This window comes from Thunnus maccoyii, chromosome 7, assembly GCF_910596095.1.
Source record: "Thunnus maccoyii chromosome 7, fThuMac1.1, whole genome shotgun sequence".
NCBI classification, from domain to species: domain Eukaryota; kingdom Metazoa; phylum Chordata; class Actinopteri; order Scombriformes; family Scombridae; genus Thunnus; species Thunnus maccoyii.
Window position 1 is genome coordinate 6,981,125 of NC_056539.1, and position 23,707 is coordinate 7,004,831.

At 40.2% G+C, this 23,707-nt stretch overlaps 1 protein-coding gene across 1 annotated transcript in view; it reads left to right on the forward strand.

Moving 5' to 3' along the window:
• The window catches only part of LOC121901160 (LIM domain containing preferred translocation partner in lipoma), a 136,625-nt gene extending 113,773 nt beyond the window's left edge, over positions 1 to 22,852 (forward strand). Inside the window, exons 8-11 of the mRNA XM_042417867.1 lie at positions 2,217 to 2,386; positions 17,657 to 17,835; positions 20,229 to 20,349; positions 22,342 to 22,852. Coding sequence (XP_042273801.1) covers positions 2,217 to 2,386; positions 17,657 to 17,835; positions 20,229 to 20,349; positions 22,342 to 22,470 — 599 coding nt within the window. The 3' untranslated portion in view covers positions 22,471 to 22,852. The remainder of the gene's footprint in view (positions 1 to 2,216; positions 2,387 to 17,656; positions 17,836 to 20,228; positions 20,350 to 22,341) is intronic.
• Positions 22,853 to 23,707: the final 855 nt, after the last annotated feature.

Sequence of the window (23,707 nt, forward strand, 5' to 3'; positions counted from 1 at the left end):
ACCCTGCTTGTGATTCCACTGACACCCACATGTCCCCCCGAGACGTGCCTTCACTAGTTTGTTTAATCTGCCTCCCTGTACAGTAGGTAACGCAGCCATAATTGAGGTGTGGATAGAGCTGTGGGAACAGATAAAACCGATAGCAGGTTTTATGAAAACTTGTCTACAGTATAAGTCGCCGTGGATGACAGCAGTCGGTAAATTAATGTACAAAAAACTATTGCTGTGATAAGAATTTTTAAAGATAAATGTCAGTCCTTTGTTTCTTAATGTGTCCCCAGTCGGTGAATGTTGAATCCTGTAATAACAGAGTCACAAATATCAGCGTTTCAATAAAGATTCAGAAATGTTGCTGGAAAAGTTGTGGATCCAGTCACTTTTTTAGCAACTTTCCTCAGTTTCCACTGAGGCTCGCGATAAGATAATGAGTTATCTGAGATTAGAGTACCATTAGCAAGCCTTGCAGTCAAGCAGATATTTGATCTCAACAACATATGACTTCCAAAAGTTGTGCTGATACCTGAGACAGATTCTGCTTTACACTCTGTTTGAATTTTTTGATATGAAAACAGCAAGTGGAACTGTGAAAATGCAAGGATCAGATACTATATCTCCCCCGGTTAGTGTCTCGCCTCTGTCTGTAACACGCTTGAACTGCTCTGTTCAGAACATACAGAGTGTCAATCATCACCCAAATCAGCCTTTAGATGAAGCAAAAAATGAAAAAGAACAAAAATGATCCATAGAACTGAACTTGAATTAATTAAATATACTGTATCATGCTTCCTCTGAAAGATTGCATCTGTCCTCAGATGTGTAAAAAATAAAACATTCTCAGATATCTTTTTAAACCCTATTATTGTAAGATACCAGTAATTAAATTGACAGTGTTATTAATTGGGTTGAAGATAACTTGCATTGAGTCGAGGACATCTTAAACTCAATTAAAGATATCTCCAACTCAATTAAAGATATCCAAATGCCATGTCCCGCAATATGCAATCAGGCTCTTTCTGGCGCAAGAATATCAGTTCACTTGTGCCCCTTTTACAAAGACTTAGTTGTACTTCTAAAGTTTTCTTTTTATCATTTAAAGCCTGACTTTTTGAAATAGATGTCGTCCATGTCACACTTTGGTGATGTGTATGGCTTCTTTAATGTGGCATAATTATAGTATTTAATCCTTCCTTATCCAGTGTTTGAAATAGAAAAGAAGATTAGGCACTTCTGACATCAGGAAATGAATCATTTAAAGGGAGAGTTCAAAATTTTTGGCACAAGGTAGAATGAGTTGATGGACATCAGCTCAGTCTATTGATCCTTTGGTCTAGTGACACACCAGTGTATCAGACAGAAACAAACAGCAGTAAACGGAGCCAGGTAGCAAAAACATTTTAAACCACAATACACTATTAAAAATACGTTTTCACCATCTGAAAAAGAACATAATCTCTTTGGTGTATTTTTCTGATGCTTGATTCTGAACAAATAATCAACTAAAAGTGAATCAACAATGATTCTGATAACGCTGTGTAACACATTTTTACTTGTTTTTTGTTGTTGTTTTTCTGACCTTATGTGAATAAAAATGTGCAAATGTGCCTGTTTTCCCAATGGAAAGAGGTAAATTACAAAATGTCATTGTCAAGGTCACCAAAGCAAAGTTTGAGGGGAATAATAGCCATTTTTTAAATACTTTTTAGGCATAAGCAATTAGGAAATAACACTACCCAGGAACAAAAATTGTGTTTCATAGTGTAATCAGTTAAAAGTCATTCATCAAGCCAAAACGTCAAACATAAACAGCTGCTTTTCTCTTCTCTTTATTTAACTGTAAATTGAATTCCTTTAGGTTTTTGTCTGCTTGTTGATGTCAGGCTCTGGGGACTTGTGGTCAGGGTTTTTTTTTTACAGTGTTTAGGCCTGCAAGAAATGATTGTTTTCATTATTGATTCATCTGTTAATTAAGTATACAAAAGGTAAAAGACTTGTGTAAAAAGAAAATGTTAATCACAATTCCTTAGAGACCCAACATCTTCAAATTTTGTTATTTGTCTGACTGCCAGTCCAAAACCCGAAAGATGTTCAGTGTCTCAGTGAGTGGAACCTGACTGTTGGTTAACTGATGACTTCTGTCTGACCTTAAATACAGTCGGTGTATGGATTTCTAGTGAATCTGTGCTCAGCCTCCCTTCATCTCCTCTTCCTCTCCTCAGGGCGCTGTGCCAGCTGTGGAGAGAACGTAGTGGGTGAAGGCACCGGCTGCACTGCCATGGACCAGGTCTTCCATGTTGACTGCTTCGTCTGCATGACCTGCAGCACCAAGCTGCGTGGCAAGCCCTTCTACGCTGTGGAGAAGAAGGCCTACTGCGAGCCTTGCTATATCGTGAGTAACTTCTGTCCCTTCAAAACCATCATTTAGGCTTTTTACGTGTACCTTTATGTGTCCATGTTTAAAAAGTGCACATTAAAGTATCAGGAGTGGGCACGTTGGTAGCCTTCTGCTTCATATTTTCATTTCAGGCAACCACATTTCATGTCATTAAAACCCGACAAGCGGCTACTTCTCACCACATTCTCATCTCCGTTTCTCTTTTTGTTTTGTTTAGTTCTGTTTTTGGTCACTTAGTAACTATTATAACAACAACTGTCTTTTGGGATTTTTTCGTCTTGAATCAAGACAATGTAACAACTGTGTATTTACTTTTAATTACAGAAGTGGGTATACTTAAGAATTCCAGGTTCTTAGAATTCTAAGATCCTGGAAATTATGTGACTAACAAGTTTAGTCATGACGAACATGTATGACTGTATACTTTAGCTAGCACGTACTATTAGTTCATTATTCACACTGTAAATACTAGCCGGTTAGCGAACAGCTAACTGCTGATATGACCTCTAATGTTAAAGCTGCACTAATCAATATTATTCAATTAACAGTGGATCAAATAACTATGTGTCATGTGAAAGGTGTCACTTGTAATGAACAACACAGAACCATCACCTGACTTCTTCTGGACTCCTCTCAGCTCTGTGGTATTTTAGTGTTTTACTTGACTGTTTTGGTGTACAGTACCCTCACTGTTCTCATCAACATCCATTTCAGAGAAAAAGCTCCGGTAAACACTGTACACTACCTGCTTGGCACCAAACTCAAAACTTAGCGACTAGCTGGTGAAAATAGTGAAGCATTTAGCAGCTAAAGAACCAGTTGTTTCCCTCAGGAGTTGGTAGAGACCAAAAACGGAGCTAAAAGGAGAGTGAATATTTGATTTAAATTCAAGACATGACTCAAAATGAATGCTAATGTTGCTCTGAGTGTGACAGATGTGTAAATAGCCAACAAGTTTACCAACTTTCTAATGTATCAGTGTTAGCAGAGCTGCAGATTTAACCGTAGTCATGAGCACCGAATATATTTAAAACAAGGCTACCACAAAATGTGTCTGGGTGACGCAGCCCTACCTTTTTAGCCCAGTGAACAATTTAATACATTTGTGATTTGTTCTCCTCTGAGCTGCATTTATTGATTTTTTTTTTTTTTATAATAAAGGATTTTCAGATATCTTCCTCGGTAAATTAGATGATGATTATAAGAACACAGTTGCAGAACATTCAGTGAGCTGATGCATAACTATCTGGAGTTACAGCTGATGAGCACTAAGATATGATTTAAATGGACTTGAGTTATTAAATGAGTGTAAAAATCGTATTAGAATGTGACATTGTATTAATTCTCTTTGTGGATCAGATAACACACAAGATTTTTATTCTTGTCTGTTTTCTCCTGATGAAGAGTTGACCAGATAAAGGAAATGATTGACAGTTAGATATCCCAAACGGTGTCTTAGTTATTTTTAATTTTGGGGTGTTTTTATTCATTTTTACAAAACTGTGACCTGTTTTCTTGTTACTGTGTTGCACAACAGATATTGAAGTATTTCTTGCACAATATTGTCAGGAAAGACACATCATCTTCTAAGACCACAAGGAAATCTTTTTGCAGAAGTGTTTCCTCTCTTCCAGTTTCACTGGAATATGGTTCAATTTTGTCATCAGTCCTGCCGTTTGATATGACACGGCCAAAGTTTCTTACCGTCAGCAATATTTTGGTTAAGTCTGTAGGTCATTCCTGGAAGCTGAGACGGGAAGTAGCTGTGTGATGCAATGAGGCAACTCAATGGAAATTTTGGGTAGTAACTTTTAACTTTCACTCATGTTTTTACTTGGAAGTCAATTATTTTGATTATTTGATTTAATTTGTAAGTTTAAAACTTGTATGGGACAGAATGTTTAAAGGAAATGTTATCATTAAGAGCCATGATGTCAGTAAAAAAACACCGGGGCTTTTCTACAGGCCTGCTGACACAGATAGGAGCCACACTAAAACAAATGTCGTCAGGTAGTCATTTGCCTATGAAACACAAATGTTCCACTTTCCAGACTGTAGATAAGAGACCTTTAAAGAGAGATGATAGGGCTTTGGAGTCATGTTCCAGTGCCGTTTGCTAGTTCATGAGGAGGTTAGAGCTTTAATTTTTTTTTTTGGGGGGGGGGCATCTTGATGACCAGAGCAGCTTACAAACAACAAGTGATACACGCTTGCACGCTGTTTAGAAATCTTAAAATAGTTATTATTTGTCATAAAGAAATTCATTACAACACACTGATGCTGTTGAGTCTTGAGGCTTACTCATTTATTAACACATATGTACAATTCTCCTTTACATCATGTACAGGAAAGTGCTTGATATGCACTTTCACAGTAAAGTCTCGAAGCCAAGCTACATAATGTTTAAACCAGTAGCAGTCCATCTCTTAAATCATCTCTTTTCAGAGGCACTCACTGTGATTGTAGTTGTCTTGTCTGGAAGTTCTCCAACTCTGATACATGCGCTAAAGAGGAACGGGATAATTTAAGAACTTTATTTATGCATTTCATCAGCATAAATGTTCTTCTGGCACAAGATCAAAAGGATGGGGGAAATCTGAATTTCTTAATGAAAGTAATTTCTTCTTCTTTTATTCCCATCCTCAGGGTCATACGCCTCTGTACGATTAGAGAATGAATGTGAGAGTTGAGTCTCTGAAGAGAAATGTCATATCCCAGAGAGAAAGAGGAAAACTTCAAGTTATAGCCTCCAAGTCAGTCAGTCTAGGAATCTCTAAGAGCAAATGAACATTAATGATACATATTACACAACATTAATGATAATGGTGAATTTGTTTTTGACTGTAGATTCCCGTATTGTTCTCCCTGTGACACCTGCAGCGTTACATCAGTGGTATTAAAGGGGCACTCCAGTGATTTACTATTACACTTCCTTAATGTAGGGGAACTTACAAGAGATACTTGTTTTAAAAAGCCATCAAAATTGAAGATAAAGAGCCTGAGAGATCCTGACTTTTAGTTTCAAGTATAGGTCAAATCCCCAAACCACCAGATCCGAAATTTCCCATAATGCAACCCAGCAATATTACCCTGATCACATCATCAGGGTAATATTTTAGGTTTGAATAGCTCCCCTCAAAGCCACAGAAGGTGTTATTCAACTATTGGGTGAATTATAATCTCTGTAACAAGTAAACTGAACTTCAGATCAGCAGAGTTACCCTTTAATTTCAGATTGTATGTTTGACAATTTTTTACATATGTTCACATAACTAAATAGATAGTTGTGTATATAATAGATGCATGTTAGTTTTTCTCAAACTAGATTTTTAGTGAAAAGGTTATGAGGTACAACGTAGTGGAAACTCATTTTACATTTTATATTTTTATGCCGTATGTTAAGAGTAAAATAGATTTTTCTAAAATCACCTGGCAGTGTATTTCATTTGATTGTAGAATATCTTAAAGGTATGACGGGTACCTGAGGAAACTTACTGTGTAGAATTTGTATAACATAATGCAAAGTCTAGTAATCTCTTTGCTAGGAATTGCAGGGATATATTTTACCATCCAACAAAGTTTTCTGTCATGTATCAAAGTAGGCGATCTGCAGCTCCCTTATCAGGGCTGGGACTTTACATATTCTGTGGAACAATACTGGCATTTGTTTTGGCAAGATCTATCCCTTCCACTGGGTGATTTGCCTCTTTCAAACTGTTTGTCTAGATATTACTAATTCCTTTTAGTAATGTGCGGAACTCACCCACATCTGTTATCGTCACCTGTCTTCTTCCTGATTTTACAACTTGCTATCTCTTTTTATGACCAACTTCAGTCACACCACTGGCCCACAAATTGCAGGGCAGCAATCAGCCTTTGTTCTTGGCACTTCCCTGGCTTGCTTCCACAGAGGACTTATCACTGCATATTTGAATACAGACTGATGCTGATAAACTCCACAGCCGCCCAATTAATGTCTCGCTTTGCATGGAGTGGTTCGTTCGTAATCGCATTAATGTGACATCAACATTGGCTCGCCATTCTTTTGTCTTTTTTTTTTCTTGTCTGATGTGTGCATCAGCCTGAGGTGTCCCACAACTTCCCCCTTTCATGTTTGCACACACCATGTTTGCGCACATGAGACTGAAAGCATGAGTGTGTGTGCAAACACCACGTAGCTAGCTGTCCATCATTGTGACTAAGAAACAGGACTTTTAAGTTCTAGTGCCACTAAGTGTTTTCCAAGAAAGCTCTCATGTGAAACCTTTTCCAGCAGATTCTCACAGTTAGATATTGCTGATTGTAAGTTTTCTGCAAACTGGAACAAATTAATCACAGGGTATCCAGAAATTCACAAAGCGGCAAAGGAGAGCAACCCAGTGGGGCCGGATGATATAACAGATTATCACAATATTTCTGACTCTTTATCAGTGACGTAATATTTTTGGAGTGGTATTTAATGTACTGCAGGGGTGGATGATATGATCTGAGAGAAAGTCATTTGGACATTATGGTCAGACAGATAGAAGCAATTACTGTTCATTTAGCTTCACTGAAACAGTCAAATAACATCTGAAAATGTGCTAATGTGCTATCTCTACATCAGCCTTTACAGAAATAGTTTTCTTTTTGGAAAATACACTTACTCATTTCCTTGCTGAGAATTAAATGAGTAGCTCAATACCAGCTGCATGTCTGTACGCCAAACATGAAGCTACAGTCAGAAGACTGTTAGCTTAGCATAGCATAAAGGCTTTTTGTATGAATTAAAAATCAAGATTAGTTATTAGTTGTTAATTAGTGAGCTTAAGAGGTGTTCATCTGTGTATTTTTTTTTAAAACTTTGGACACAGCCAGGCTAGCTGTTTCTCTCTTCTTCCAGTCATTGGGCTAAGCTAAGCTAACCATGTGTTGACATTAGAGTGGTATTGCTCTTCTCATCTAACTCTCAGCAAGATATGATAGTATATGTGTATTGCACGTATATGTGTACAGCAATCACACTACTTTTAATGCAGGGCATGAGGGAGCTGTTGATAAAGCGGTTTAACAGATGATTTTTTTACACATGTGACTTCCTGTCAGCAAAAATATGCACCAGCTACTGTCTTTGTCTTTGATACAGCACCAGGTTTACTCTACATTTAATACATGCAGAGCAACAATTCAAGTCTGTTGTTTAAGTAAAGTTATTTTGTTTTTTGGGGTTTTTTTTGTTGACATGAAAATGTCCCCATAAAGCTGTTAGCAGCTGTCGAATCTGACAGCAAAAACAAAAACCATTATAATGCCAAGTGTTTTCCAAAACAGCCAGGCATCTTAACTGTGTCTCCTGTAATTGGAGAGCCAATTATGTAACCAGATTTATGATGACTTTTACACTATGTTTTACCTAAAAGATGAAGACCTGTAATTGGGTTCACACTAAACCTTTCTATGCAAGTAAACATAGCCACACATATCTCAAATTTAATGTGAATCTTGTTGATTGAGTCAGTTAAATTGCAGTTAAATGCAGGTGAAAAGTTTGAGGCTTTTTTACATTCTGGGAGGATACAATCACAGACGACGCTTTCTGAGAGCCGTGATATGAGATGTAATGGCATTTAGGAAGCATGCTCCTGTCTAGAGGAAAAGTGCTGTAATTTGACAGGCCAAGATTAAACTCAGTGTGTCAGCTTTTGTGTGAGCTACAGACATGTGTGTCATGTGTTATGATTACGTCCAGGTATATGGTGGTTATGCTCTTCTGTTTGTGTGTGCTGCATTTTCACTCGGATCAATTTCTCCAGGGCATTCATGCGTGTGTTATAATGACAGAAATGTTGACACGTCGACTCCTGGAAGCTCATATTTTACTATACTCACTAAACTAAAAGTGATTTTCACTTATCAACTCTGATTTAAGAGATTTTCACAATTTTGCATCAAAAATCAGCAAATTAAGTCATTCTCCTCAGCAGTCATTATACCTTCTTGAGAGATCAAACTAAAAATGTTCTCAATCAGTGGGAATTAAAGAAGTCACCACATTTATTTGAAAATGTAGTCTTTAAAAAAAATGAAGAATCATTTTCTTTCTCCTTTCACTTCAGGAAGTCTGCCTCTAACCACAAGAGCATATTAGTGAACAGAGCTGAGAGCAACAGGGACTTCATGTGGCTGATAGCTTAGCTGGTCTTTGAAGAGGTTCAACAGTGGGATTCAGTGTCATTGAGGTTAATTGCTTACACGGGGTACCATGCTTTCTGTTCTCAAGTCCATTCTATGTTGTCCGTATCTGCCTTGTTACTAGTTTCCTGCATATTTCTGCAGCATTCCCACAGCCAGGTTTTCGCCGAGTTGATGTACTTTAAAAAGGCTTTTTAACCGCCTTCTGCTTCAGGTTATGTGCTGGTAAACAGATCCATTCAATCTGCCTAACTGACACCAGTGCATGATAAAAGGGCTGCAGACAATTCTCAGTTCCCTGTTTGAGGCAGAATCACATCCCCACTTTCCTGTTTATGCTACCACTTCCCATGAATATAGATCATCCAAAGTGCAGCCAGTTTAAGTGTACTGTAATGAGACTGATGTAAGTAACACAAGGTCACACCAGGAGCCGAGCTTCATATTGAAAGAGCAGTAATAAAGAGATAGGGATTTGCCCACACAAAAAACCTTAATCTATTTCCGCCTCTTTTGACAGAATTTCAGAGACCACCAAGGTCACAGACGCCAAGTTGCTTGAATGTAATTATGTTCATTATCTGGTGTTTTACTATAGCTCTGTTATTTAAAATAAATGGGCTTTGGTCTCACTGGCTACACGCTCCGAAAGATTTTCCATTCTGCTATTGTAAAGGAGGAACTGCACACAGCTGCCCTGACCTGCCAGTCACCAGGAAACGTTCATGATTGACTGATGAGCTTTTACCCTTCGTGTCTGTTTGTCTGTCTTAGAAAGTGGTGATGACAGCCTAGCTGATCGCCCATTTATGTCGCATCTTATTATGGCTTAACTATTGGTCTGCTTCTTTTTCATGTAATTAATTTTCACATGCAGGCCCACTTTTTGTGCACAAACTCTTAATGACTTTCTATCGTCTATCAGCTAGTATTGAAGCAGCTAGCTTGAAGAAAGCACCTTTATTGCAAATCTCAATTTACCAATCAACTGCAGTGCATTTTCACACACAAATCACAGGGAAAATGGAAAGAGTTTACAATGTATTAAGCAGTTTTAGGTAGGGTAGAAAACAATTCTGTTTCTTTTAAGTTTGCTACGCTCAAAGTATAATTGACCAACCTCCCACTTCTTTAGATACATGCAAAGAGAGAAAATATTTAGCTTTACCTTTTTGAGTTGCTTTTTTTCCCCCCTCATCTCCTTTTATTTCAAAATGTGTGATTTTGTGTTTGCACAAAGACTGGAAAACAACAAGAATGGATTAACGTCACACATTTGGGGAAACTCTGTTTTAACAACTGGAACTGTAAGTCTATGTTGTAAAAATCCATGGCAACTCTTTGCAAATCTGCAATATGTTAAGAGAAGATTAATGTAGGTTGAGTTTTGGTTTTTTGCGACCTGCTTTTTTCACTTTTTCACCAGGTTTGTTTATCACTACAGCATAACCAAAGGTAGTGTCTGGAGCTGCAGTTCACCTTTATTTTAATCAGTGTTTCATTGTAAAAACAATCAATTAAACATTTTTGCTTGCTAAATGACTTTTTCAAGGACAATCACTAATCAATGTGTTGATCGATTTTATGTCCATCTACAACTGGATTAATCAGCTGATCGTTTCAACAGTGCAGTTGAACTGAACTGAAAGAACTAAACATGGCCTCCTAGTCTTTGTGTTTACGGAATTTTACAAGTGAGTTCAAATGCACCATAATCAAAACAATCTAGATAGCAAAGGGAAGGTACAGCACAGCACCCAGAGGCGACAGGCATGGTACCAGCTGTATTGGGGCTCCTGGTGATGGATGTCCTCCACAGCATAACATACCAAACTCTCCCATCCTACAAGGGGATATCCCCAAGAACTCCCCTAAAGCTTCCGCTGTCATTGAGAGAGGGCGTATAGGATACAATACATCCCATCACATTCAGATCTCTCCTTTCACATCCAGTCACAGAGATACAAGCAGTCCAATATTGAAAGAGAAAGTTTATAATGTTGCCTCGCTGAGAGTAATATGGCTCTAATTAGAAATGACTGCACACCACCCACACACCTGTCACTTCTCTGTGATGGATATCCAGGTAGTCAGATCCAGAGGCTTACAGCCAGCGTGGTGAGTTCAGGGCCCCCATATGCTCGTCGTTGTGGCACCGCAGCTCTCTGTTGGCGGCTCTGCGTGTCTGCGAGCGGCTGTACAGCTGCTGTTCATGCTGGGAGAGCTGCCACGCACACGCCGAGCGGCGACGGCAGGTACACACCCACCCTGGTTTTACTTGTCGTCTGAGGCACGCTCACAAACACACAGCGGCTCAGCTTTCTGCTGACTTTGTCATCAAATATTCATGGCTGTCTGCATTAGCTTGCGGAGTTCTAATTGAGTTCTGTATATTCAGACGTGATTAACTCGGTCTAATTCCTCAAAGGAGTGAGCCAATTAGATAGCACTTGCATGAATAGGATTTCACATCTTAGTGCGTCTCCAGACTTACCAAGACAATTATGTGTGTGTAGAATTTCGTTGTACAGTGGGTGTAAACCTGCTAAACTCAAGCAGGTCATTATTTCTTATTACTGACCCACACTACAGGAAACGCAGCTGTCCGATCCATTACAGACAAGTAAATGAAAAGCACAAGTGTTGTTATTAGAATACATTGTTTGGACAAGAGACAAGAGAGGGACTCCAAACACCGGGCCCTCTAAACCTTCCTCATGTTTTTTGTCTAAGCACATCCACCCCCACCCCGCCCCCACCCCCCAGGAGCGAGCAGGAGAAAAATATCCGTGACCCAGTGCTGACCCACCACAATGTCACTCTAACTCATGGCATGAGAGAACTACTGCCGGGGTCTTTGTCAGTTTCTCTCTGTAACCAGAGCAGGAGACATTGCCCAAAGTCCGGAGGGGTCACATTCTGCTGCAGAGCTGAATTTAAGGCAGAGAGGCAGACAGGCAGGCCGGCCACTTTGCATGAGCCGGAGAGAGATCAGGGCCCCACTGCCACCTTTTATTCTTTGAAGAAAGGCCTGAGCAAGGCATGATCTGTGCGTTGGCCTGTCCCTTCATGTTGGCTGTAGCTTGACATGATCACGCAGCTAAAATAAGAAATCTGCATGAACAAATAAAGCCTCACAGCTGACTGGAATAGAATACATAAATATTTAAATCTCATTTGACACATGCCGCTTTTGTTAGTTTGTCGAAACACACATTCTGGAGTGAAAGAAGTGAAACCTGCACGGGCTGAGCAGCTGCTGGTGAGAGGGATGGCAGGGCTGAGGCGGGTCATAAACTGTCCAGGCAGAGATATAAACTAAATGTAAAAAACAAATCTGGATAGGAGACTCTGGCAGGATGCCATCCCATTCCTGCACGCACTGGCCATCCATAACCCGGTGTGAATTTATTACACGGACAGACTGAGCTGAGCGGGTTAGACCTACGCCATTCCAGGTCAGAGACACCGAAACCTTGGTGCACTCGCCCTGACTGACTGGCGTGCACACAGATGAGTGTCACAAACGCTCTGTCTGTGAATTATACAGCTGATCGTTTCAAGGTCACTGATCCCCGGAGTGAACAGGGCCGATAGTTACCAAACCATTAGGAGAATCACTTTCCACTGTGTGACATGCTCGCTCACGCCCACACGTAAACAAAAAAACACACACCTCAGTCATCTGCATCCAGGCAGCGGAGAAGATGCGAGTGGGTGATTTACATAACGTGCTTACAAATGACAGGATTTTGTAAAGGAGTCAAGTCATGTTAATGCATCTTCATATGCTCACACTGTGGGCCTGATGCTGAGAAGCTGCACAGACAGATGGATGGAGTCAGGATGCCAGGGAGCGCCGGTCACCGGAAAGCAATCACTGATATAAAATTAAATTTAAGTTGAATGTCAAGGGCTGAGGATGGGAACGTGACGGGGGTCTTGGTTGAGAGTTGGACCGGAGGGAGAGGAGATGGCAGGGGGTTGTTCACTTGTTAACCTTCGCGGGATGAGGTGGGAGAGATGATCATGATCACTGAACCCAACCATCTGAAGGGAAACTCCACACATACACACACACAGACCTCTCCACCTCCGCGGTCCATGTGTGGTGATTTAAATGAGCTCCCAAACTCCCTCAACCAAACCAGATTTCTGGCATTTTCTGCTGGCCGAGACCTCCATGATTTGGTTCAAGAATGTGGAAAAAAGAGGGTTTTTTTTCCCTTCCTCTCTTTAATTCGACCATAATAATCCTCTCTGATGCTTTGTCGGAAGGTTTTACAACTGACTCAAGGTAGCTCCCAAAACCTCTTAATTAATGTCTGATCAATACGTTCTCTGCAATTTTCTTTTGTGACTTAGATAAACTATCAATAGCCTGGGAGTTGTGTCCAGAATTAGGATTCACACAGCAGCGTCAGTGTCTGTAAACATGGGAACAGTTTTGCCAAATCTGCTTTTTAAATATGCATGAACAGAAGCTGGTGCCAAGTCAGCTGCGAGTGAGGTAACTCTGCTTCTTCCTTATGAAACTACTCCACTTAAAAATATATAAACCGAATTAAGAGCGTATTAGATTCAGTTTTGATCTTTGCATTCATTGTCTGCTGAGGAATAATAATTAAACCCTAGTACAGTATGTTGAGTTGTAAGTGAGGGGTGTATTGAAAGGGATATTTTTTTTAAAATAAATAGATGGACATTAAAGATCTCTTGATGTATTTAAAGCATCTTAATGAAGGTGGAATCTTCAGTAGTTTTCTGGATGGTCAGCTAGCAGCAGGTGTCGCAGCAGTTTTACTATAAAAGATGGAATGTGTAGTATTTTTAGAGGATGGACAAAATAACAGGAACATTTTTTAAAGAATGCAACCCAATAAAATAGCTCTGAAATAACTGGTATGTTTGTGAGGTTTATGAGCTTACATTATTGTTGAGACTGTCAGAGCAGTATTTTCTTTGGTGCCAAGTTTAAAGGAATAATTTGACATTTTTGGAAATGCACTCATTGTTTTTTTGCTGAGTTAGATGAGAAATTTGATACTATTCTGTCTATATGCTAAATATGAAGCTACAGGGGAAGACAATTGGCTTAGCATAAAGACTGGAGACAAGGTGAAATAAGCTAGCTTGGAGCCGTCTACCTAACCAAGAAGCTAATTAGCTGCCTGTGCTAGCTTCATATTTTGCATGAGAGTGGTATTGATTGACTGATTTATTGTTTGACTCTCTTGATTTCCCAAAATGTGGAACTATTGGTGTTGGATTAGACCGCATTATATTGTGATGCTATTTGTTGTTGACCCATATAGTTTCACTCCTGTGTAGCACTTCCTGTTAAAATAAGCTACATGAGAACATTATAGATTTGCCTGGATCAAATTATTCCTCTTTGTCCTGCTTGATTGACCCATATTAAGCAATAAAAGGGAGAGAGGCTGCTTGTCGAGGTTCATTAAGTCAGCTGACACCTTCCCTCAGGAAGTAGGAGGGTCAGTGATTTGACTCATAGTTCACAAGCAAGTCACTATCTGTTATAAGGAAATGCAAATGCAGCAACGCTCGGATCTTTCTTTCCAATAAGCTCTTGTTAGACGTCACGGAGCTTCCTTCAGTAGGGTGTAGTTAATTTACACAGCATGGCCTGGCACACACCAGCATAGTCTGTGAGGGTCTGGACACACACTGAATCAGATCATCTGTAAATTTGGCCCACTCTGAGTTCAGCGTGCCAGGTCATAAATCGCGTGCAGTCTCACTGAACTCCAGCCTGCCTCCTGTCAGCCCGACTTGGCCGTGTGAAAAAAAAGAACACATAGGTGTAAAATTTGTGTTGATACGGTCAAAGGAGATCGCAAACAGCTTAAATTTAGCAATGTGCCACAACAGATTTCTAACTGTTAACTGCATACATCTGAAGTAGGTCTTTGTTCTAGTATGTTATTTTTGTAGCAGCAAATGTCAAGTGAGTTGTTTGAAAAGAGCAAGGTGAGCAACGCTGCTTCAATCCTTGACCCCTGAGTGCGAATCTATTGATTTATGTTACATAATTACAAGCAGTTTTAACATTACTTTTGAAATGGCTGAGGCAGTATTTAAGTACCATGAATGGTAATGAGGAGTCTTGTTGAGGGGATTTGTTGCTCTCCCCTGTCTTATATTATAGTCAAGTCAATAGCTTTGGGTTTTGGACTCTCTGTTGAACAAAAAAAAAATCATTTATAGGCCAACTAATTGATTAATTAAGAAAATAACCTGCAGATATATCCATAATTAAGATTATGATTAGTTGCAGCCCTAATTCTTATCAAGTCATTTAGTCTAGGTGTGAAACTGTATTTAAAAGATATAAAGTACAGAGCTGTTTGCACTGGGCTGTTTTTTCTAGAATATTTTTACTTGTTTCTAATTTTGTTGTAGACATTGTCTCTTGATCCAATAAAGTTACAAATTACAAGCTGATTTACAGTTGAAATGAGTAAAATTTCCTCCCTCATTTAGCATTTTCAAATAAAAACAACGTTCTAAGTCTCAAAATTACACTAAATGACTTTTTTTTTGTTCTGTGTGACTATCCGTGTCTCTGCCTCTCCGTCTCAATCTATCAGGCTTGTGTCTCATGTTCAGCGCAGAGCACATGGGACCTCTTAACTCCCTGTTACATGCTTTGTTTGCATCAAACTCTTCATTCCAACAGACAGCTGTGTCAAACGTTGTTTGGGAGCCCTTTGCTTAATAGTGGGAAGCTGTGCTGGACTGTGCGGGCATCAGTGTGTTTGGTGTTGGTGCGCTCAGGGAGACCATGAGAGCACTTTATAGGAAATGGAGAAGGTTTACAATGAGAAAAAGGGGCCACAGTTGACTTACCCACTCACCCCCAGTTCAGCAAGAGGCTGTCTGACCTAAATTCACTTTACCTCATCTGCCTAGACATTTGTTTAGCCTTCTGGGCAAACACTTAGAGAAATGTATGAGGGAGGGGAAAAAAAAGAATACATATGCTTGAATACATCACATTTAGTCAGGGGAAAAGCAAAACCCGGACATCTGCAGACATATACAGCCCTCTAGTGGCAAACTGCAAAGGACCTGGATGCCTGACAGGGAGGGCATGAAGTGATTTATGCAGAATTTCCTGAACCATCTCTGGAGGTTGTGCCCAACCACAGACCGAAACTCTGTACATTTTCTGTTTTGACATCAGACCCACGTGTGTAACAGGCCTGATAAATGTTACCTAATACCAAATAAAAAGAGTCACGAGTGAATAAAAAAAACAACAGAGGGCTGAGCAGAATGAATGAATTGAGGTCATAGAATCTTACCATCAGAGAGAAAGAGAGAAATTTTGTCTTTTGAGTACTGTACTCATTACAATGGCCCGGAGGAACTGTGTGCTGTGAAATCATATGCTCTAGTTAAGCTAAACAAGGGCAAGGTATTCCCACATGAAGGGCAGATGAGAATAAGTAAGTGGAAATGCAGACAGATGAGTAAGAGTTGAGGATGGTTTAGTGCAGTTTGGCCCCTGTATCTTACTCTGATTCTCAGGTTTCAAATGTATTCACTGTCTCTCTCTCTCTCCCTCTCTACCTCTACCTCTCTCTGTCTCTGTGTGCGTGCGTGAGGCAAACCTCAAGGGCTCAGTGCAGCGAGCTCATTAAAGGCTTTATTCCACTTCCAGGATCGAGCAGGATTGCAATATGGACATTGTTTATACACAAATGTTGCCCTGGGAATAATGTTTATTTCTATTACCGTCTTGGAGGGGGGAGAAAAAAAAAAAGAATGCAGAGCTTGTCTGCACACATTGCTTTTCATGAAATAATGCCTCTCCAGGAGTGCTTTGAAGAAACGGCCATTTTACAAACCACTTCTTTACAGCCTGGAGTCATACATCAGCTGCTCTCATCTCTTGCCCTCTTACCCTCCAGTGACACATGATCGTGTTGTGGGGTGGGGGGGGGGGCTGGATGCAAAGATCTGACACTCAGATACCACACAGATTCATGTCAGGGACGTTTTTACATTGTAATTTCAATGAACCTCATCCTGTAAAGCTGCCTCTCTCATTAGCATATAGACTATAAATGTCACTGCACGTGCTCAGCAGCCGTTCTAACGGATAGGGGATGTTTGGGAGTTTACCTCGGCCGAGCAGTCACAGAAGTGTCATTTTAAACGGCAGGGCCCGGCGGTGCATCTGGGAGGCAGCCGATGACGCAGCGCAGTGTTGCTACACACCCCGAGCTGTGTTTGGAAACACTGAGGCAGCTTGCTACTACAGTGGGAGCCAATGGGAACAGCTGAACCGTGCACTCTTTAGCCCAGCCAAGCGCAGAAAGAGGGAGAACAGAGAAACAGAGAGATCCAGGAAATGCCTGAACGACAACAGCGGCCCATCAGCGCGCACACAGCCACATCAGGCCGCACATTGATCACCCTCACATGATATATCCATCCACCCCCCCCCCCGTAATTGCGTTGCTGTTTAGAGATTCAGACGTTATTTATGTAATATTGAAATAACAAATGGCGTCTCCCGGCAGATATTAAGAAGAGAGATGCCACAGATAAGTCAGAGGCAGGCGACCGCCACGTCCCCCCGCGGGCCGCTTGCCCAGTCGCCTGGCTGCAGAAAACCTGCAGTCATCACAAAGTGGAAATATTTACTGCTCACACTCTTGCATATGGGAGGATGGAGTGTGGGTGAGGGCAGCTGAAAAATGACTGTGTTTGTGTTTCGAGAGGAGTGCTAATCAGATTCCTTCAGCTTCAGAGGCATTTGAGGACAGACTCGCTGAAGGTCTTGAGTATGGATTTATTTGTGGCACAGGCAGGAATGGAAGCAGAGCCACCTGAAGTGTAACGCTGCCATCAGGAAGTCTAAAATCACAAACAGGAGGAGATGCAGGAAAACTTTTCTAAATGTCTTCATGCTGGTTAAAATGTGTTAGCAGACTAAAGTGCTAATTGTAAACAAGTGCTGAAAGGATCTTTGGAAATGAATAATCTGAATCATTACATTCATCATCAGGTTTGTTGTGTAATCATGTGGGTGTCTGTGGGTTTGTGTTTTTGTGTCTACAGAACACCCTTGAGACCTGCACCATCTGCAGTAAGCCCATCATGGAGCGCATCCTGCGGGCTACTGGGAAAGCCTACCACCCTCACTGCTTCACCTGCGTGGTGTGCCACCGCAGCCTTGACGGCATCCCTTTCACCGTGGACGCTTCCAACCACATCCACTGCATCGAGGACTTTCACAAGTATGTCATTTCAGTTTTATTGCATATAAAGCTGCACAAATCAATGCTTTCATATTAACAGTGGATCGAATGACTTTATGCAATATGCACTCATAGTGACGGACCCATAGATGATTATCACTAAACTCTGCATTGTTTTGGTTTGATGTTTTCTGCAGTTGTACTGTTTAATTCAGTCTCATCAACGTCCTTTCAAGATGCAGCAGGCAACTATTTTCACCGAAGGAACTCTGATAAACCCACTGCACGATATTATACCTAACACCAAGCGGCAGACAGGCAAAATTTGCAACTAGCTGCTGAAGAAAGTGAAACATTTAGCAGCTGGATGTTTTTAGCAGGGGTTGAAGGAGGCTATCCAGGGCTCAAAGGAGAAGGAATGTTTTATCTACATTTATCAGGAGTAATTTATGTTCTTTGACAGATGCTAGAGGCTAGCAGTTTTACCCTGATTCCAGTGTTTTTACCAAGCTAAGCTAAACACATCTTCTCTAAATCACAATGAGACTACCTCATGTCCAAAATTCCTGAATATTCCCTTAAAGCTGCAGTAATCAGCATTTTTATATGAACAATGGGTTAAAAGACAAGGTATAATATGAAATATGTTGCTCGCAGTGACAAATCCACAGAGAATTATCACCTGCCTTTGCAGTCCCTCTCAGCTTTATGAAGCAATTTAGCATCTTCAGCTCATTGTTTTGGTTTTCCAGCTTGCAGCTTTACTGTTCTGTTGTGAAAACTAATAGTGGTGCATCTATCAGCTGAAGAGCCTGATATTTCACTCAAACCAGAGCTTAAAGGAGAGTGAATACCAGCTGACCAGAAACACAACTAAAAATGAATGTTAATGTTGATCCACGTCTGCTAGATGTGCAGATAAGCAAGTGTTAACCTGTCTAACATGTTAACCTTAACAGCTTTATAATGTGATAATAAGTCAATGTCCTGTTTACAGCTTACTCCGCAGCCCCCAAGTGGCAAAAAAATTCAAGTAATGTTGCTTAGTAATCCTTCTCTCGTAAATTAAAAACAAAACAAAGTGATATCAATGTGGGATCTCAGTGCTTCCTTTTCGGGAAACACTGAAGACAATTTCACAAGCACAGTGACCAAATGCGGAGTAGCTGTAGATATTCATTTAATAGTAAATTCCTGTCATTGTGTCACAGTCCGCTGATTGCATAACCGCCACCTTACCAGAAATGTTCCTTTACTCAGTGACCAGAAGGGAAACAGAAGTAAGCAGCTGGCTCTTGGTGTGAGTGCACAGCTTTACTTTATGGAGTAGCTGCACTGGGCCGTTTAATTCCACATGACAAGTGTGACCTCAACATCGCAGCCCTTTGTGTCGAGGAATAGTTACGCTCAGGCCTGAGCTTTTTCTCTGGTTAATACTGACTGCATTGTATAGCTGTGGTTCCCCAAAGCTATAGAGCCTCTTCACTTCCTGATTCCCAGGCATACAGTAAGCATGTGATATAGAGGAAATGTCCACCTGGCCCTCAGTCAACTGACACAACCTGAAATCTCAGTGTGCTTTTCATATCCTCATTAAAACTATTGTTAGATAGACCTCTTCCTGCTGAAAGTATTCCCAGACTTACTGATTCAGAAGCTAGAAAATGTTATTGTGAAAGTCAGTTATGATATTTTGTAACGTTGAAATCTTTCTATGTTTAGCTTTTCCTCACATATTCTATTATAAGAAATATTTCTGATAAATGCAAATTTAGCTTCCAGAGCCGCCTTCATAGTTGAGTAATTAATGAATTAAAGAAAAAACAGCAACTTTTGACTTAGTTTAAACATGTAACAACAATAGTTCTTTAGAATATCTTATTTTTCACTTACACCGACCACAGCATGGGGCCACAAGATAAATCTGAGAGGTCTCAATAAATAAATAAATAAATAATAAATGTATTGTATGTTTACTTTAACTTTCCGCTAATTTTTGAGTTTTCTCTCAAGTAGACATGGTTTTATTTTAAGGGGTCACAAGCCAAAAAAGCTGAAAAATACCAAACTGGATTAGTAGACAGAAAATTATTTGGAAACCGTTATTTGGAATTATTTATGAATCAAAAATGACACAGCTTCTCTTATTCTGGCTTCATCAATTCACCACGTTACTCTGTTTTATTATTATAAATTTAACATCTGGGTTTGGGACTGTTTATCCGACAAAACAAGGAATTTGAAGACACTACATTGGGGTCTGATGGGCATTTTTCATTATTTTGGAATATTTTTTAAACAATCAAGAAAAATAATAGGCTGATTAACTGATAGTAACGTTTTTGTCACTGAAGGTCACATTATGTCACAATATTTGACCTTTTTTCGTATCTCCTAATCTAATTTCTGCTATTCTTGCTTCTGTTTCACAGGAAGTTTGCTCCACGCTGCTGTGTGTGCTCTGAGCCTATAATGCCAGCGCCGGGCCAGGAGGAGACCGTTCGCATTGTGGCCCTGGACCGTGACTTCCACGTGCAGTGTTACCGCTGTGAGGTATGCACTCAGTGTGTTCATCTCTCCTGGTATGCAGGTTCCCTATAATTAACATTAGTGCTTATGTAACATGTTGCACAGCTCCAGGTGACAGTCATTACGGTATGAAGGTATAACACATAATGCACATGCCCGCCCACCGAGTCACCTTTTCAGCAAGACGAGTGAATCATCCTTCTCTTACCTGCCTCAAAATAGCTCTGCATCTCTCCTCTGCAAAGTTCATGGACTTACATAGTAACCAATCTTACAGTAGGCGCTCACCGCCTGATAAGCAGCTCTGAGACATTACGTGCCCAGCTAAAAGAGAAGTAACGTGTGACGCTGTCAAAGAGCTGTGCCAGTGTGAGTACACAGAGCGTTTGGCAGACATAAAGGTCAAAGGAAAGCAAAGCAGATTAGTTCAGCTGAAGGGGCTCAACAAGAGAAGAATTTTGTCACCAGAGAGGCATGAGTAGATGGAGTTGTAATTCTGAGTGTGCATACGTGTGTGTGTGATTCCCGTGTAACCCTGTGTTGCAGGCAATGAGAAAATGATGCAGAAGCAATGTATGTAAATATTTTGCTGTGTGTGAAATTGTCCACATGATTACCCAGAACAAAAGACATCTGCAGTGATTGAATCTAACAGACATCTTTGTCAGGCATTGTCAAGTAAACACTGCAGAGCAGAACAAGCAAATATATATAAACGCAGACACACTCATCACTCTGTTATTTGTGATCTGAGAGAAGAGTCAATGCACAGACTGGAGAAATCAGAGAGGAGCTGAGTAACACTGTCTTATAATGTATATGACCAACACATATGCCTCTAGCAAAAGGGCTAAAATAGAAAAAAGCCTGCAGAAAAAAACACATGCAAACACATTGAGTCTCGTAAATCACAGAGATTCAAGAAAATGTGATATCTGAATCATATAAATTATTCAAAAAGAAAATAATTATCATAGAAACTACCAAATGGAGGAAAAAGCCAATAGAAATAGTAGAGAATGAGTATCTACAGCAATGCTAGTAGTTCTGTACAGTGGTACAGTGGTGCTTTCAGCTAAATGCTAACGACAGCATGCTAATATGCTCACCGTGACAATGCTAACATGCTAGTGTGTAGCAGGTATAATGTTTACCATGTTCATCTGAGTTTAGTGTGTTAGCAGGCTAACATTAGCAAATTAGCACTAAACACAAAGTACAGCTGAGGCTGATGGGAATGTCTTTAGTTTTGCAGATATATATTATAAACCAAAGTAAAGTTACAATTTTCTGATCAAGGCGTGGACCAAATTTCATGATAATCCATCCAACAGCTGTCGAGACATTTCACTCAAAACTGCAAATGTTAACCTGCTAGTGACGCTACAGAAGAGTCAGAGGATCACCAAAGTCAGTAGGATTCAGCTTTTGTGGACCTTGAATATCTTTACAAAATTTAATTGCAATCTATCCAAAGGTTGTTGAGATATTTTAGTTTGGCTAAAAGTTGATAATATTTTACTCACCCAAAGATGTTTCAATGGTAAACACAAGTGCAAACTAGCTAGCAATAGGCCAAAATATGTATTGATACCTAAAAGTAAATGAACAAAAATAAAAGGAAGAAAGAAAAGGGATGCATTAATATATATTCACTCCAGGGAGGTACAAGTTAAAATATATTCACTTTAAAATTCACTTACAAATAAGGTTTTCGATCAGAGTCCAAGTTTTAATCCCCTACAGTGGGTCATAGTGTGTTAAGAATTTTTTTTGTAAGTAATATTCAGTTGTTGCCCATCCAGTCTCATCCACTGGTGTAAAACCAAAATATTTCAGCTTCACAGGCTTTACTGCAGAGAGCCTCCTGTAACTTGACACTTGCTAGTTTTCAAACAGCAGTAAATGTCTCATTTAGAGCGGAAGCACAGCGAGTGTATGAATGTGCCTGATCGGTGAGTGTGGCTAATGACTGTGTTTGTGTTTGTGGACTAACAGAGTATCTGTGTCCTGCAGGACTGTGGCTCTCTGCTCTCAGAGGGGGATAACCAGGGCTGCTACCCTCTGGACGGACACGTGCTCTGCAAAAACTGTAACACCAGCCGCATCCAGGCCCTCACCGCCAAGGCCACCACTGACCTCTGAACAACCCGCCGCCCGGTCACCTCCACTGTGATAACCCAATGCTCTCTCTCTCTCTCTCTCTCTCTCTCTCTCTCTCTCTCTCTCTCTCTCTCTCTCTCTCTCTCCCTCCCTCTCTCTCTCTTTTTCTATCTTTTTTCTTTCTCTCGCAAACATACCCATCCACAAAAGCTTGCATTCCTCAGCATATCATATATATATACATCTATATTTATATATTTACCTACAGATACACAAAATAGCATCACATGTTCACCTGCACACATGTATTTAGTGGCTGACTCGGTACAATCATAGCAGAAGAACCTGTGTTTTTTAACTGTGTTTTTGTTAAAGGAGTAGTTCAGCATTTTGGGAAATACACTAATATGCTTTCTTGCCAAGAGTCAGATGTTTGGACTGAGCCAGGCTAGCTGTTTCCCCCTGTCTCCAGTCATTATGCTAAGCTACGTTAATTGACAGCTGCCTGTAGCTTCATATTTAGTGTACAGACATCTTCTCATATAAATCTCGGCAAGAAAGCAATTAAGCGCATTTCCCCAAATTTCAAACTATTGCTTTCAATCTCTATGAATCCATAATTTAACATGTGACAATACACGCCATCACTCGATTTTACCTGGCATGTTCCAGCCAGAGTGCACATGCATGTACGCAGGCAAGCCCAAGTCTTTAGTCGCTGACCTAGAACGGAGTCTGCCTCCACCAAAACATGCGACATGTTTGATACATCTGCCCTGCAGGTGAAGCCATGGATGGATGTGTGAGTGACTGTAGCTTTAGCAGTGTTTGGAAAAACCCTGAGCATACAGTATGTTGTTTAGAACATTCATTTTATACTTTAGTGTTTGCACAGCGCAATTACACAGACAGTACACAGATGTGGATAAAATTACACACTGAAGCTCATTATTGCAAAGCAGTTCTGCATAACTGAACACCAAAGAATTGATTTTAAACTGCCGTATATTACGTGTACTTATTCTGTATGCCATTATATTTAACATCACTTACAGTGTATCGATGGGGACCACATGAGCTACAAACTATCATTCTCAGTGTCATAAGACAAAGTCCTCAATAGGCAGCTGTTGAATGCAGTTCCCCTTTTAACACATTATCGTCTTTGTTCTTTCCAATAGAATATGCCATGACGTATACAGCTGAATATTTTCTGTTGGCTTCAGCAGTACAATTAGACATTCCATTCATAAAAATATGCCCTTATATTTTAGTGTAA